General features: G+C 34.2%; 1 protein-coding gene across 10 annotated transcripts in view; it reads left to right on the top strand.

The window, feature by feature from the left end:
- Nucleotides 1-15,163, top strand: part of LOC121861918 (centrosome-associated protein CEP250-like) — a 60,971-nt gene that overhangs the window by 33,049 nt on the left and 12,759 nt on the right. For 8 of the 10 annotated variants that reach the window (XM_042359890.1, XM_042359871.1, XM_042359880.1 and 5 more), the window contains 7 exons: nt 3,023-3,133; nt 4,254-4,346; nt 5,235-5,372; nt 6,158-6,304; nt 6,506-6,601; nt 13,188-13,271; nt 14,972-15,151. In XM_042359890.1, the coding sequence (XP_042215824.1) occupies nt 3,023-3,133; nt 4,254-4,346; nt 5,235-5,372; nt 6,158-6,304; nt 6,506-6,601; nt 13,188-13,271; nt 14,972-15,151 (849 nt within the window). The remainder of the gene's footprint in view (nt 1-3,022; nt 3,134-4,253; nt 4,347-5,234; nt 5,373-6,157; nt 6,305-6,505; nt 6,602-13,187; nt 13,272-14,971; nt 15,152-15,163) is intronic. The other 2 variants (XM_042359853.1, XM_042359841.1) reach the window with 2 other exon arrangements.

The raw sequence follows: 15,163 nt of genomic DNA, 5'->3' as shown, positions 1-15,163 counted from the left end.
CTTGCGCCCTCAAGGAAACTGTGTCATTTATCTTAAGAATATGTACAAAAGATTCATTATTGTTTATTACTGAATATGTATTTGATTGAATAAATGTTTATATATGTGAAATGAACAATGCAATACATTAATAACATGTAGAACATTAAAACACACAAGAGGAGACGAGACGGCATTGTTTTCGTTCATGTTTACAACACCCGTGACGAATGACGATGGTTTTACTTCTACATAAGAAACTGAAAAAAAATAAGACCCTGGTTGTTACTGTAGTAAAATTAATGCCAAAAAATGAATATGTATGTATTAAGTACTGTAATGTTATTTAATGTTAATAAATAGAACAATAGATGTAGCTAACCATTAATGGGAAAGAAAAAACTAAATAGATTGAGAACACCATCATATGTAAGTTCGTATATGTGAAAACATCGTCATTTCTCAAGTACATAAGAATATGAAAGCAACACTTATTACTGTTCATACATGTTTCAAATAATACTTACTAATGTAAAACAAAAATTCTACACACAAATGGTGGTAAAGTCTAAAACATAAGGACACTCAATGAATATTGTGCTAGTTTTTACTCAGATGATTTCATCAATCAGGTTCAGCTCTGGCTGAAGCTTTCCATACAGATATCATAGCTGTTGCTGAAACTGTTACTGAACCTGAAGTTGTTGCTGAATTTGATGGTGTAGCTGAAGTTGTGGTTTAGGCCTTTGAATAGTAAAGCTGTCAAAAGAACGTTTCACAGCCACTTTATTTTCTCATTATACATCCTTATGTAGAGGTCATATGTGTTTTTCCTGTCTGTTAATTTTAATGCTTTGTTCTGTTTATGGATCTACATCAGAAAATATTATTATTTCAATGCTTGCTCCATATAATATCCACAGACCTCTCACCTTTTTCATATCGTTTTAACACATCTAGTTTCTTGGCTAAGCTTATGCGCTTTCTTTTAGCTTTTGAACCAGCACTACCATAACTTGCTCTCTAGCTCTTGTTGAATAGGGACTCAAAAATGCCGTAAGAAGCCTAAGAAAGTTTTTCTCCTGTTCCTGTTCAGATGTGTGAAAACAAAGGGACCGCCAAGCTCCGACTCTTGTTTATATTTGATGTGCATTACCACTCATTAGCTAGGTAGCTTCTTTGCACAAGGCACTCTTCTTTTTTTTCAGTATTTTTTTTTTTATAATACATATCGGGATTTAGTTATTTTATTTTATTTTTATTATATTTTCGTCATAAAAAAACATAAAATAATGATGTAAATTGAATTTGGTCCTAAATTAACCAGGGTCTTAAATATGAATAATCGTTGGTAGAACTGTCGTCATCAGAGGCTTTACTGTATCTCTCCGTTAGCCAAAACAATTGGTGCAGAGCATTTTTGGGAATGAGAGATTTCCAGGTAACGAGACGACTCTCTCAAACCAGGAAAAACTCCCCATCCCCGTAATTTTTTGGGTACTGTATTGGGAAATTTTTCTCTGAGTCTTCTGAGGACATTAAATTCCAGCTATCAGAGGGTTCCGGGTTTGAGGGATTCTGGCTAACGAAGATATTACTGTGTATATATATATATATATATATATATATATATATATATATATATATATATATATATATATATATATATATATATATATATATATATATATATATATATATATATATATATATATATATATATATATATATACATATATATATATATATATATATACATACAGTAGCCCCTCGTTAACCTCAACAGAAGGTCGTTGTTGAAACGTTTGCATTGTTTCAATGGGTTTTTGGGTAATTGGTTCCAGCTCACCGAAAATTTCCTAAATTCAACAAAAATGGTAGAAAAGTTCACTTACTTTGAGGTGTGTATGTAGAAGGCTCCTGGATGATGATGATGATGATGGGATTTAGAATGGGGGTGGAGGAGAAGGAAGAAGAGAAGGCATTGGGGTGGAAGAGAAGTCACCCCATGGTGCCATTTCACCCATAAAATTTTAGCTCTCTGGTTTAATTCAAGATTATTTTCTTTAAATCAATGCTGCACTGCATTATATATTGTCAATATATAAAATATATTTCAAAATGACCAATAATTTGCTTGGAAACACAGAAAAAAAGCATTTAGTTGAAGAGAGTCTCAAGCAAGATGTTACCTCCAGTGAAAACAGAGAGAGACTGACGCCTGTTTGCTGTGTTAAGAGGCTGGATGCCGCGCATTAAACTAGTCACTTTACCTTCAATTTCGTTCAATAATTGTTAAAATGACTAAAAAATTGAATATTAAACTTTTAAAATTATTGAATAGTATAAACTTCTTGATATTTACAAAAATAGTAAGGAATTTAAGCCCTAGAACCGATTAATGTATTGGCGGACTGATACTAAAGCTGGTTGCCCGGTCAGTGCAAGCGAAAACATGTTGAGGTCGGTTCGTAAGAAGTTCGTTAAGCGAAATTTTTTTCGTTAAACGAATTGAAGATCCTTATGGAAGGCAGTTCGTTAATCGAAATTACGTTAACCGAGGTGTTCGTTAAACGAGGGGTCACTGTATATATATATATATATATATATATATATATATATATATATATATATATATATATATATATATCATAACCATTTGAGCAGTGGCCTTCAGATGAATGACTTCTAATGTCAGCTCATTTACATGAGTAAATAGCCAACCTATTTTGAGATGTACAGTGAATTTGTGTACAGAGTATTTGCTAAGTTTGGGGAGTGAAGGGTTTGGTGTGCTTTCCTGATCATTGTCACATTTGTTGTTGGAAGCATTACTTTTACACCCTGATTTAAGAAGCTGATGCACACTGCACAATACAGTACAGTGTGTACAGTACACTTTTGGATGTGCTTGGCATTGAGGGAATATGATCTTTGGTAGACAAGCACCTGCTAAGATGGCGGGGTAGTCTATACAGTATTTATTTTAAACAGTAAATAATGAAAAATTTTCCACTATTTCTATCACATTGTATTCTCCCAGATATTTTCAAACAAGAACATATCCTTGGCTGAAGAAACAAACAGAATGTCATCAAATGGATTTTACTCACCAGCATCTCAACCTTCCCAAATATCAAAATTGGAAAATGAGGTGAGACACTTCATTACTTTTTCATTACATCTGTATTTTTCTGAACATTCTCGAGTTTACTGTGTATCAGAAATAAAAAATTTCCATTTTCACATGTTTGCCAAGTTTTCCATTTTCCTTTTTGCATCGCTAGCTTTGCATAAGTTAGAGACAAGCTTTTAGTTTTGTTGTCAGGGGATGATATAATAGTGGGTAGTGATTGATTACCTGGGAGTTGCAACCCAGCATAGCTAAGTGTTCCCACCCTGTGGGTTAGTGGTAGGAAGGGCATCCAGCTGTAAAACTTTGCTTCAACTTACCTGATGGCAACTGGGTCACCATAAATGTGACCATCCCCTGGTCACTGCTGCATCATCTGAGCTGGCACCCTGGGTTTGCTGTAGTGAACAGAGGGGACACATCCCATTGTGGTTTTACCCATCAGGTAATTGCAGCTAACCCATGCAAGCATAGAAAATGGTCATAAAATGTTGATAATGATGATGAGTATTATTATGTTATGACAATGGTTGTTGCAATTGTAAGACATTGTTGTGTTAATGTTCATTTTTATCTAGTATCACTCGGTACTTTAATAAGGATTTGACATTATGGCCTCTGATAGCAAAGAAGTACCTGTACTGTAGTTTGCTTCTTGTCACATGGTTTTCAAAAGATTCATTGTTGAATATAAACTTTGGGTGATAGTTTAATATTTTAGATTGTAAAATCATAAAAAAAAATTCTTTTGTGCATATTGTTTCAAAAGTAGACTGACATAACTTTGTTTATAGCTTCTGTGGTTTTGAAATTTCTACATCAAAGTTTCATATGTATGTAAGTCATCCTATTTTCTGTCATTAAGGTTCAAGTTAGTGTCCATATTTTGATTATACAAGTTCAGTATCTACTAACTTAATCATACTGATATTGTCACCAAGGTGTAAAACAAACTGGTGTAATATACTGTAGGTCTGTGTTGTTGCTGTCTCTGCATCCACCTTTGCTACCCCATAAACAAACCAACAAACAAAAAATAAGATAAACACTTGCAAACTCAAAAACACACATACACAGCTTTGTGCAGCCTCTCTTTACAAATGTTGCTTTGCCTTGACTTCCCTACCCATCTTATATGTAGCTTGCGGAGAAATGCATCCTCCTGCGGGAGCTTCAGAGCCACCTGGCTTCATCTCGACAAGAGTTACACTTAAAAGATGAGACTCTCCAAAAGGTATTGTTCAGATATGTTGTATTTTTTAAACATTTAATGTACTCTATGTGCATTATGAAAATATAACAAAATTACAGTGAAAGGCAAGATAAAGGAGAACCCAAAAAGTGTTTTTGTGAACTACAGTTTATCACTTCATTGTGAACTCCTTTTGTGGCATTGCAGACATCAGAGAAGCATCGTTTCCCTCCATACATTTTGTCGGACACTATACAGTACTGAACTTTTCTAACAGTCTCATGTATCCATCCTTCCTTCAAATTTCCAAGTTACTCTCATTGATGGAACAAGGACGTCTATTTTTACATAGTACCTTTTTCACAATGGGGTTACAACATTGCTGAGTAAACACCTGCCTGATCTTTGGATAGTGTATGGGGGTCCATTTGTTGGCCGGCTCATTTGTCCAATCTAAGCCTCTTAACATTTTCCTCTGGGGCTTCATATATCAAGTATGAAGCAACTATGGGAAATCTGAAGGGAAGTTTATGTGAGGCTGTTAGAAAAGTCCAGTATATATATTACAAAATGTATTATTGTAATACATTTTTATGTCTGCAGAGCCATAAAAAGAGTTCATATTAAAGCTAGATAATAACCCTTTTTTGCTATTCATTGTACCTTTGTTAGTCGTGTCATAATAAATGTTTAAAAGTAGAAATATTTTTGGAAATCAACCAGTATGGTAGTTTATATTAATTCTATAGGGAAGCTTGTACAATATATTGCTACTATATACAGGGTATTTGTATACATTTTATATAGAATCTTGTACTGTGGATTGTTATTTTTGAATATATTTTAAATTGTATTTTGATTACAAACTTAAAATCTAAAGGTAATTAGTATTTGTTTAAAAAGTAAGCAGTATTTTGTTTACTGTAACAGTTAGAGCAAAAATTGGACTCATCACGACGTGAAGGAAGTCAGAAAGGAGAACGTATGCAGTACTTAACAGGTCAGCTGACCAGTCTCCAATTAGAGGTTGGTCGCACTCATGGTCAAGCTGAACAACTTCGCAGACAGGTAAGATACTTGTTCCTTTTAACTTTAATCACAGATGTCAACACCACCTTTTTTATCACCATCCCCAGGTAATTGTACTCACACTATTGAAACAGATCTGACTAAACTTATGCAATGTTATGCCAACATAAAAATCAATATTGTTTTCTCTGTTAGTTTGGGAATGGCAGTTAATTTTTCCCATCTTTGCGTTTGTCAGTCAATCATTATGCAACATACACAGTTGATGATGCAGCAAAAAATTTCACATTAATAATAATGGAAGACTGCAGTACTGTATTTATACCAGTAATGTTTTTTTTTGGGGAATACATCACACCTGTTATAGAAATAGTTAAAACAGTTAAATATGGAATTCATTTGATCTAGCAGTCTGTATTGAACCTTGGTGAACAGGGGAAGACCAAGGAGGAAATGTTAGCTTGGGGTCGGAACCACTAGAAGCAACAGTGTGTGTGTGTGAATGACGGAAAACACTTTGTCATGGGATTTTAGGGATGAGTTGACGGTGGGTGATGCTACATTGTGCAGCAACAATTATAAACCAGATAAATGTTTGGGTCCTTTTGGAAGAAGAGTACCATAGTAGATGGATATGCAGTACAATAAATTGTTTTACTGCAGTAAAAATTCATGAATTACAAGAAAATGGAGGGAGAGTCTGTGTCTGTTTGAGCTTGGTGCCAGCCGCCCTACATCATAGTGAGAGTTTAAACGAGTAGGAAAGAGAAACTTGTTCACATTTTCATTGTGGTGAACTTCATCTTTTTCTTTTCTCTCATCAGGTCGAAAAGAAGACAGAATTAATTGAGAAGATGGAAACCGAAAATTCTTCTTTAACTCAGCAGCTGAATGAAAAATCATCCACATTGGAAAGATTCCAAACAGAGATTCTCAAAATATCAACTGATCTGGAGAAGAGAAGGAAGGAGGTATTAATTATATTTTAGATTAGTTTTTAATATACAGCAGAATCAACCATATATTTATTTATTTATATATATATATATATATATATATATATATATATATATATATATATATATACAGAGAGAGAGAGAGAGAGAGAGAGTTCAGTTATGGCACTTCTTTTATATAGACTAACCAAGTTTGCAATCTTGATTCTGTTACAGGTGGCTGAGCAGAGAATGACAATTAGGACCTTGCAGGAGGCATTGGTGTCCAGTAAAAGACAGTGTGATGAACTACACTCCCGCCTGGACAATGATGTGAGTGCTGGCATGTTGCACCATAGCCTTCCCCCACAGGTGTATGATAGTAGCAATAACCCTCTTGCCAGCAACCCCAGTGTGACTAAAAGCATCCTTGTGGACAATTCAAGTCTACAATCTCAAAGTGAATTGACAAGTGCATGTATGGATAACACTAGTTCTGTTAATTCTGTTGTTTCCACCCTTCCTATGAGTACCAACAGCTGTATGCCAGGGGCTCCACTGAATGGGAACTCCAGTCCACATCCTAGATCCTGGCAACATAGTGCTTTGCAGCCTTTAGACAGATATAATTGTGACACAGAAAATATGGTACCTGATATCAGACCCACTTATCAATGTGCTAAGGAGGTTTTGGGTCAGAATGCCTCATGTGCCATAACTCCAGATGTGTTGTCATCTTGCAGTGGTAACTCATTTTTAATGAACTCATCACAACAAAGCAATCAGAGTCCATGCAGTATGCCCAGTGAACCCCCAAAAACTGTTAATGGACAAAATATTTGGGATAACAAGAGTGACACAGATAGTAAGATTAATGTAGATCATACTCCTACTGGTCAGGTGTATGATGTATAGGGATGCCTTGTAATCAACATAAGCCTCAGGTTATACAGTAATGGTTGTATCCTTTCAGTCAGAAAAGTCATAGGTTGGAAACACTACTGATTGCATATTTTTACAAGCCTTGGTATGAAAAAAAAATATAGAGAAATTTCAAGTAATTCAAGTACTTAAGTTGGGGTTTAGTCCATATAGAAACCAATATATGATGCTACAAATTGGTTGTGATAATAGGGCTCATTTGTTTGAGCAATGTAGTTATAGTTCTACTTAAATTACAGAGATATTTATGTGTGCCAACATGGAGTACCTTGTGTTGCAATATTGTCTTTTTGCTTCTAGTCATAACATGCTATAATATTGTTGACTTCCATATGGCCTTAGATCTGTGTGGCTGAATTGCTTACATGAAGAAATACACTCTGTAACGTATAATCTTTCTTAATGAAGTACAGTAGAACCTCCATAAATAAAGAGTAAAAGTCAGCAGGACTTATTTGATAGAACTTATTCACATTCCTTGCTCGTTTTTCATTCACTGTAAAAATTCTTTGTATTTACTTCATTCCAGATTGTATAGATATTTGTGAAAACAAATTTTTCAGTTCAACAGATCCAGATATCTGTAATTACTTTACAGTCAGTTCTGCTATAACGCGATAGTTGTGTTCTTGTAAAACATCGTGTTATAGAAATTCACGTAATAGAAATAACAGGGCTTATGAAGAAAATAGGGTTAGGTGCAGATTACTACTCGAAATCGAAAAAATTTTAGTAGCCTAATACAAAGGTTAGCACATTCTAAATAAATGTTACATTCATATCTAATAATGAAATCATACAGTAAATGTAACTCTTTACCGTGAAGAAATATGAATATAACGATGGGGGAGAAGGGTGATTTTGAGGTTGATAACATCGAGCTTCTCTTCAAGTGTTATAGCCTTTCTTTTACGATCATCGCCGGGAATGCGATCAACAGAACGCTTCTTGGAGATATTCTTCTTTACCATATTCACAGTTAATACCACAAAATTGGAGAAATAGTAAGCAAAAATCGCGTTACAGCAAACAAACGTTCGCGTTATACAAATATCGTTCCTCTATTCATAAATCGCGTTAGAGCCAATTCGCGTTGTCAAAACACTCGTTATAGCAGAACTCACTGTACAGTATTTGTAAATGACTATACAGTAATGCTAATTTCTTTAGACTATGACCTTCTTTACTGCAAGCCGAAACTGTATGACTGCACTGCTAGATTCAGTGGTTGGTATGCATGTACAGTACCACAGTTTTAATTTGCAGGAAAAAGGGTTAGAAACTTTGTACTGTACAAGTATTTTTATTCTTATGATTGATTGACAAAATGATTAATAATCTTGAGATACGTTAATCCCTCTGTAATTCAGAAAACTATGGTATCAAGTCTGTCCAATTTGGGGAGGGATTCCAACTTTGTTAATATTTTTTAATACAAATATTTTGAAGAAAATTGATTCCAAGTTAAATACATCACTGAAAGGACATTTTAAAGCAATAAATGTACCAACTCTAACAACTGGTTATAAACATTGAAAATACTGTGTTGTGTGTTTTTTCACTACAACAAACAACTCTGTGTAAATACAATAAATAAATCAAATGTATTGCACAAAATGAAAGAACAATTTAAGATAGGTTTTTACACAATTTAACATAAGAGTGCAATGCTGTATGGGATTCAAACTGCTATAGACAGGAGCCTCTTATGCAGGCACACACATACAAGTACAGTATTTATCACTGTAAAAGGCTGCCAATTCACGTGCATAAATCATATCGTAAAACAATTGTATTAATGCACTGACAATATTTTGCAAATACAGTATGAGAAAATATGATTAGTACACTACAAGTATAGTGTACTGTATTGTTGACTGCTAAATTTGACACTGAAACTACTTGAGACTTTAGAGCTATATTTTGGAACCACCAAAATTTTTTGGATTTGGTGAAAATGAATTACGGAGGGATGACTGTATTTTTAAATTATTAATACAAAAAGCTGTACTGTATTCTCGATGAGGTTCTATTGTAGTTAGAGTACAGTATACTGTGTTTTTAATAAAATTAATAAGAGTTAATATTTCTAAATAGATTATCAGTAAGGCATAACTGATGAATCTGTTATTCCTGCGATCATTTTCAACCCAGCTGCATTAGTAAATTATTTCGTAACTTATGTATTTCTTATAAGTGAATTAGTGTTCAAATTCTTAGATTTTATTCAAATTTAGAAATTTAGTTTCTAATTGTGATAAGAGATTTAATGTATTGTATTACTATTTATTTTAAAATTTATTAGAATTATTATAATGTAATGGAAATTTTTATTTATTTTAAAATGTAATATAAATTTATGAATGAGGTAATGGAGAGTGAGTATATTTTTTTTGGCATTGACAAGAATAATAATATTAAATAATAATAATCCAGTAATAAATGAGAACTGCAAGATCATTTCTGTATCCTTTTCATCAATCAATATGTATGAAAACCATTGATGATAATTGAAGGTAGAGTCTGTTTGCACAGACCTCCAGCCACCCTACATAATAGTGGGAAAAACTTTTGAGTGAAAAGTGCAATGAGAAAAAAATATATGGTATAATGTGTAAGTACAGTATTAACTTGGTATAATGTATAAGTATTAACTATCATTATTTGCTTATTTATTTTTCTTCCTTTCATAATATCAACCTAAGTGAACCTATTAAGTAATATTGCATGTGAATATGTTTTGCATTTCATAAATATTGTAAACAGTAATTTGAAATTGGCCTGATAAAGTATTACAATGCATACCTGTTGAAACCTCTGCCATGGATGATTATATTATAAAGTGAATGTAATTAGCTTGACAAGCAGTGCATTATTAATATATTGTATATATACTACCATTCAGATATACTTAATACAGTATAATGTGTGTTGTTATATGTTTACTAACCATTTTGGGTATATTTCAAACCAGTTGGTAACATTTCACCAAGGCATAATGAGATGAAAAGCAAGACAACTGAACATTATTTCAATAGACTTTTAAAAGGTGTATATTCAGTGCTTGTAAGTTGACAGATGTGAAATATTTAATATGGGAAGTTCTCTTTCACTTTTCTCATGCAAAAGATATGATTTAATCTCTTGCTAATATTTATTTTTCTTCTAGAAAGTCTTGATGCCCCATATTTAGCTGGGGTTGGAATGTGATTGACAGATGAGCTACTTGTCAATCACATTCCAACCCCAGCTAAATATGGTAAATTTGTAAATTATGAAAATATTTTGAAAAATTAAAGGATATTTCTACATAATGAATGCTTCTGTTGCACTTAGAACTATAATTCATAATGAGAGGATGATAATGATGCAAAGTGACCTTATCAGTTACTACACAGAGAATAATGACAATAAGTAATATACACAGCAATGAATGGGGGGGGGGAACCACGTGGAATCTTCCAAACTTTTCAGCTAACATCTTCGAGAGAACTATTGTAAAACACACCTTAAGCATTATGAAGTACTGTACTGTAATTGACATGCTGGTTGATTATAATGTACAGGTATATAAAATATTATGATCAATAGTTATTACATTTCAATACTGTAGTAGTAGATGCATTAATTTGCTTGTTTCACTAAGTTTTTTCTTATTAGAATGGATAATTTTGTCTACAGTTTGTAAAATTTACCCAGTACTGTAACCTATCCTAGATTTAGTGGGTTTGAATAGGAGCTTAAAGTCTCGCAAGAAGCCGGAAAATTAAAATAAATTTGTGATTATCAAAGATTACGGTTTGAAATGTGCCCAAATTAGAAACTGCTAATGACCAATCTTAATTATCTCTATGCCATGGATTTCTGCAACTCAGGGATTTGAACTCTCTGCTGACATATATAAGCTGCAGTATGAGGTAAGTACTAAGTAGCCCAATATTTCAATTCTGAAGTACAGGTAGCCTTTACCAACTTCTCCCAGTAAGAGACCCTATAGGCCATCTTGCACTTTCCTTATCAGAACACCTCCATGATACTTGTGTACCTCCACTTTGCCCACATAACCTTTACCTATGATTTATATTAACACCCACTCAGTATTCTCGGTATGTAATAATAATAATAAAGAACCATAAAGAAATAAAAAAATAAAATAAAAAAAGATCAATTGTGAGAAACAATATATATGTTGTGTTGTCAGTAAGAGAAACAATTGAGACCCTGCAATTGTGTGTAAATGAGGCAGAAAGTCAGATCAGCAACCTGGGACTTGGTCACAATTTTTGTGATGCCATATGGCAGCAGGATCTAACCATTAGACATATTATGCTTCCAATATCTTCCCAGGCGGTAGTTCCCTGTTTGGTAGCTGCCTACTACCTACCCTGTATTGTTGTCTACCCCATCAAGATTATACGAGGAAGTCCAACCTTCCTGTATTCAAATATGACCCTGTAAGTCTGGAGCATGGCAGTAATACAGCATGGACAATATACTGTATTTACCATGACTGCCAAGGCATTTGATATTGTACCTCATTAAAGCCCGAAAATTAAATAAAAACTGATATGGAACACTTTGCCATATACATGTGCTGTATATCCATGACAAGCAGTGTACCACAAGAAAGCATGCTATGAATGATGCTTGTCTTTCATAAATGACATGCCAGATGCTATTCACTCTTCTGTGCCAATGTTTGCTGATGATGCTAATTTATGAAATCTTACAGGATGATCTCAATCCACTTAGCCCATAGTCACAAGACTGAATGCTGAAATTCATTGTTTCAAAATACATGAGGATATACCTTGGTTGTATTACATGTAATTTGAAGGAAAACACCACACACCCCAACATCATGAAGACATTTCCCAAACAAACTACTGTAGATGTGAAGAAAGATGTTTAAACTGACATTAACTGAATTTCAAACATCAAAGGAAATATGAGATACAGCATGTCTAATTAATTAATATTAAAATATATTACATTTCAAAATTAATTATAAAAACTGTTAACACGAATCACAACTTCATAACCTGAAGCAACATGCTCAGAAGTACACCTTTTGAGTAATTTTGAGCTGAAACAACAATTGCCTGAAAAAATCAGTTATTCCCTTCGTGTATTCTCGGTCAATAAAATACAGTATTTGTCTCAGAATTGCAATATTACTGTTCATAATAAACCGGTTGAAGAATTCCAGTAAAACTAAACTTTCTGGTTAAAAACAAAAATCCAACAGCATTTGATAAGGAACAAAATACTTCATACAATCAAATAGCATGTCCATACAGGGAATTAGGCCTAATGAGCGTAAAAAAGTAATTATTGTAAGACTACTATACTTATTGCAAATACCTGTACAACTTTTTCCCTCGACCCTCATAATTTTGTATTGATAACTGCAATAGTGTAATTAACCTAGTTATGTCCTTAAAGGCATAAGATGTTGAAGAGCAGTACAATAACATCATAATTATGATATATTGTAAACACCTTTTACTTAAAATTTGCTGAAAATCTTTGGAGTTAACGTCCAACATCAAAATACAAAAATTAGTACAGTTATCAGAGTCTTGTAGCGTGTAATTTCGGACGTTGTTATCACTGGACATCATTACTTTATTCCGTTACTTGAATACGTATAACAGTAACTATCATTTGAAACCATGAATATAATTGCAATAATACAGTAATAATGCTACGTTATTTTACTGTTTGTTCCCTTGCATATTGACCACATTTTAATTATAATCACAATAATGATAGCTGTTGTAGATTAAATAGTAGTAATAATAGTTGATAATGACTATGCCAAAATAATAATGGTAACACTGTTGTATACAATACAGTAAATAGTACAATAATAATCTCATAAAAATAATAATAGTGGCAACAGTAGTAATCAATACTATTATACAAGCACTGTGTACCAAGCAAGTGTCACAACACTAGTATGGACGCCCTACAGGTCAGCACCAAGGAGTCTGAGGCCGAACGTCTTGAACGAGATCTGGAGGAGGCACAGTCCCTACACCACCACACCTACACCCAGGTCTGTGTATGTGTGTGTCCTCCCATAATCTTGTCTTGAACCTTATCTGTTCAGTGGGCACCTGTAAACTCTCCAGTTTTGATTATTCATCCCCTAGTTTTGTTTTCTTAAAATTCCTTTAACTTGGGTCCAGTGGAGGATTTCCTTCACCCAATGTTAGTGTGTTCTTGTAATATGCCCTGTACACTGTCAGTTCAGTTTCCTTTCCTTTGCACTAACATCTCTGAGGCCAGTTTAAGATGTCGCCTGTTTGTTTATGTCTGTATGTTGTACCTAGCATGCATCTTTTCGTGCTTTTTGTTGTTATTTGTAGTCTGTGCATTATTTTTGCATTTAATACAAATATTTCGCATCCAAATCAACTGGTAGCGCGCACTTATGAAATACTTTGTCTATTAGACAAAGAAGCATTTTGCTTTTGATTTCACTTAACTTCCATAGCCATTGCTAATTAATATGTTGACTTTTAAATTTTGCCCTCTTTTAACGTCGTTAGCAACCTTCATAATGTGTGGGTGGTTGATTGGTTGCCGGTTAATAAGGTTCTTTCACTGAGCACCCTCCAACCAATCATCTATGAATGGTAAAGCTGCGTTTATACTGGGAGTTTCCTTCAACGTTTTAGGCTGGGCTGAGCATAGGCCTATACTCAGTCCAACCACAAACGTAGTCTGGCTGCAGAAAAGTCCAAGGGTAGCGACCAGACGGCGCTCACCCCTCAAGTGAACCGTCTCCGTTCTGTCTTGCACACTTTGTGCTCACCAGTTGTCAAACGAGTATTTCAAGATTCAGTATAGCACTTAAAAATTATTTGAATTATGCACATGTTAATTGAATTTCATACATACTCACAATATTCCAGTACAATTAATGCCACTTATACTGTAGGTACAGTATAATACTATACGTCCAGTATATGATCTCATTTGACCCCAGAGTCAGGAAGGCGGGAGACACTAGTAGGTTTGTTTACGTTAATGGGCGGTGGTGATGAACTGATGGGTCTAACGTGAAAACTGGAGCCTCGCGGGAGGTTGAGGTTCGAGTAAAAATCGATTGTGGCTACGTTGAACATCCACTGTAAACGCAGCTAAAGTAAGGTGTGTATGTACTGTATACTGAAAGAATGTGTGAAGTATCTACAGTATATAGTGAATGTGTGTTCATGTTTGCTTACCTGTATTATATTTTCACTAAAGAGGATTGTGTATTATATTCATACATGTAGAGACTATAAAATTATTGTGGATGCAGTTTATATATTTGTGGGTATCAATGTTTGTGTATACCTGTACAGTATGTGGGTGTTTCTGAACTGGGTGGTTTAAAACAATATTATCGACGTTACCACCAGCATCAGAATACAGTATTGCAAAACACAAACGAATGCAAGTTTGTGTGAACACTGTAATTTAGGTGAACAAGTTGAAAGTATGGAAGATTTCACAATTTACAACTTGTATTAATTTGATTTATAAGAGATTTTATTCATACAACAGTATGTGTGTATATAAGAGTAGTTATGTGTGTATATAAGAGTAGTTATGTGTGTATATAAGAGTAGTTATGTGTGGATATAAGAGTAGTTATGTGTGGATATAAGAGTAGTTATGTGTGGATATAAGAGTAGTTATGTGTGGATATAAGAGTATAGTATAGTTATGTATACGTGTGTGTTTATAATACGCCGTGTCCATTAGCTGGTAGAAAGCGGAGCGCGCGGTGAGGTGCTACAGGAGGAGAATCGCGCCCTCTCTAGGCGTGTGGGAGCACTTCAGGAAGACCTCTCCCACGCCCACAAGCATGACACGCGCCAGACTCACTACTGGAAGACCCTGGCTGAGGAGGCTACCCAAAAACTGACACAGGCGAAGAAAGAGGTGAGTCACAGT

The sequence above is a fragment of the Homarus americanus genome, unplaced genomic scaffold (assembly GCF_018991925.1).
Source record: "Homarus americanus isolate GMGI-L3 unplaced genomic scaffold, GMGI_Hamer_2.0 scaffold40248, whole genome shotgun sequence".
NCBI classification, from domain to species: Eukaryota; Metazoa; Arthropoda; class Malacostraca; order Decapoda; family Nephropidae; genus Homarus; species Homarus americanus.
The sequence above is the reverse complement of the archived record's forward strand: the minus strand, read 5'-3'. Positions and strand labels throughout refer to the sequence as shown.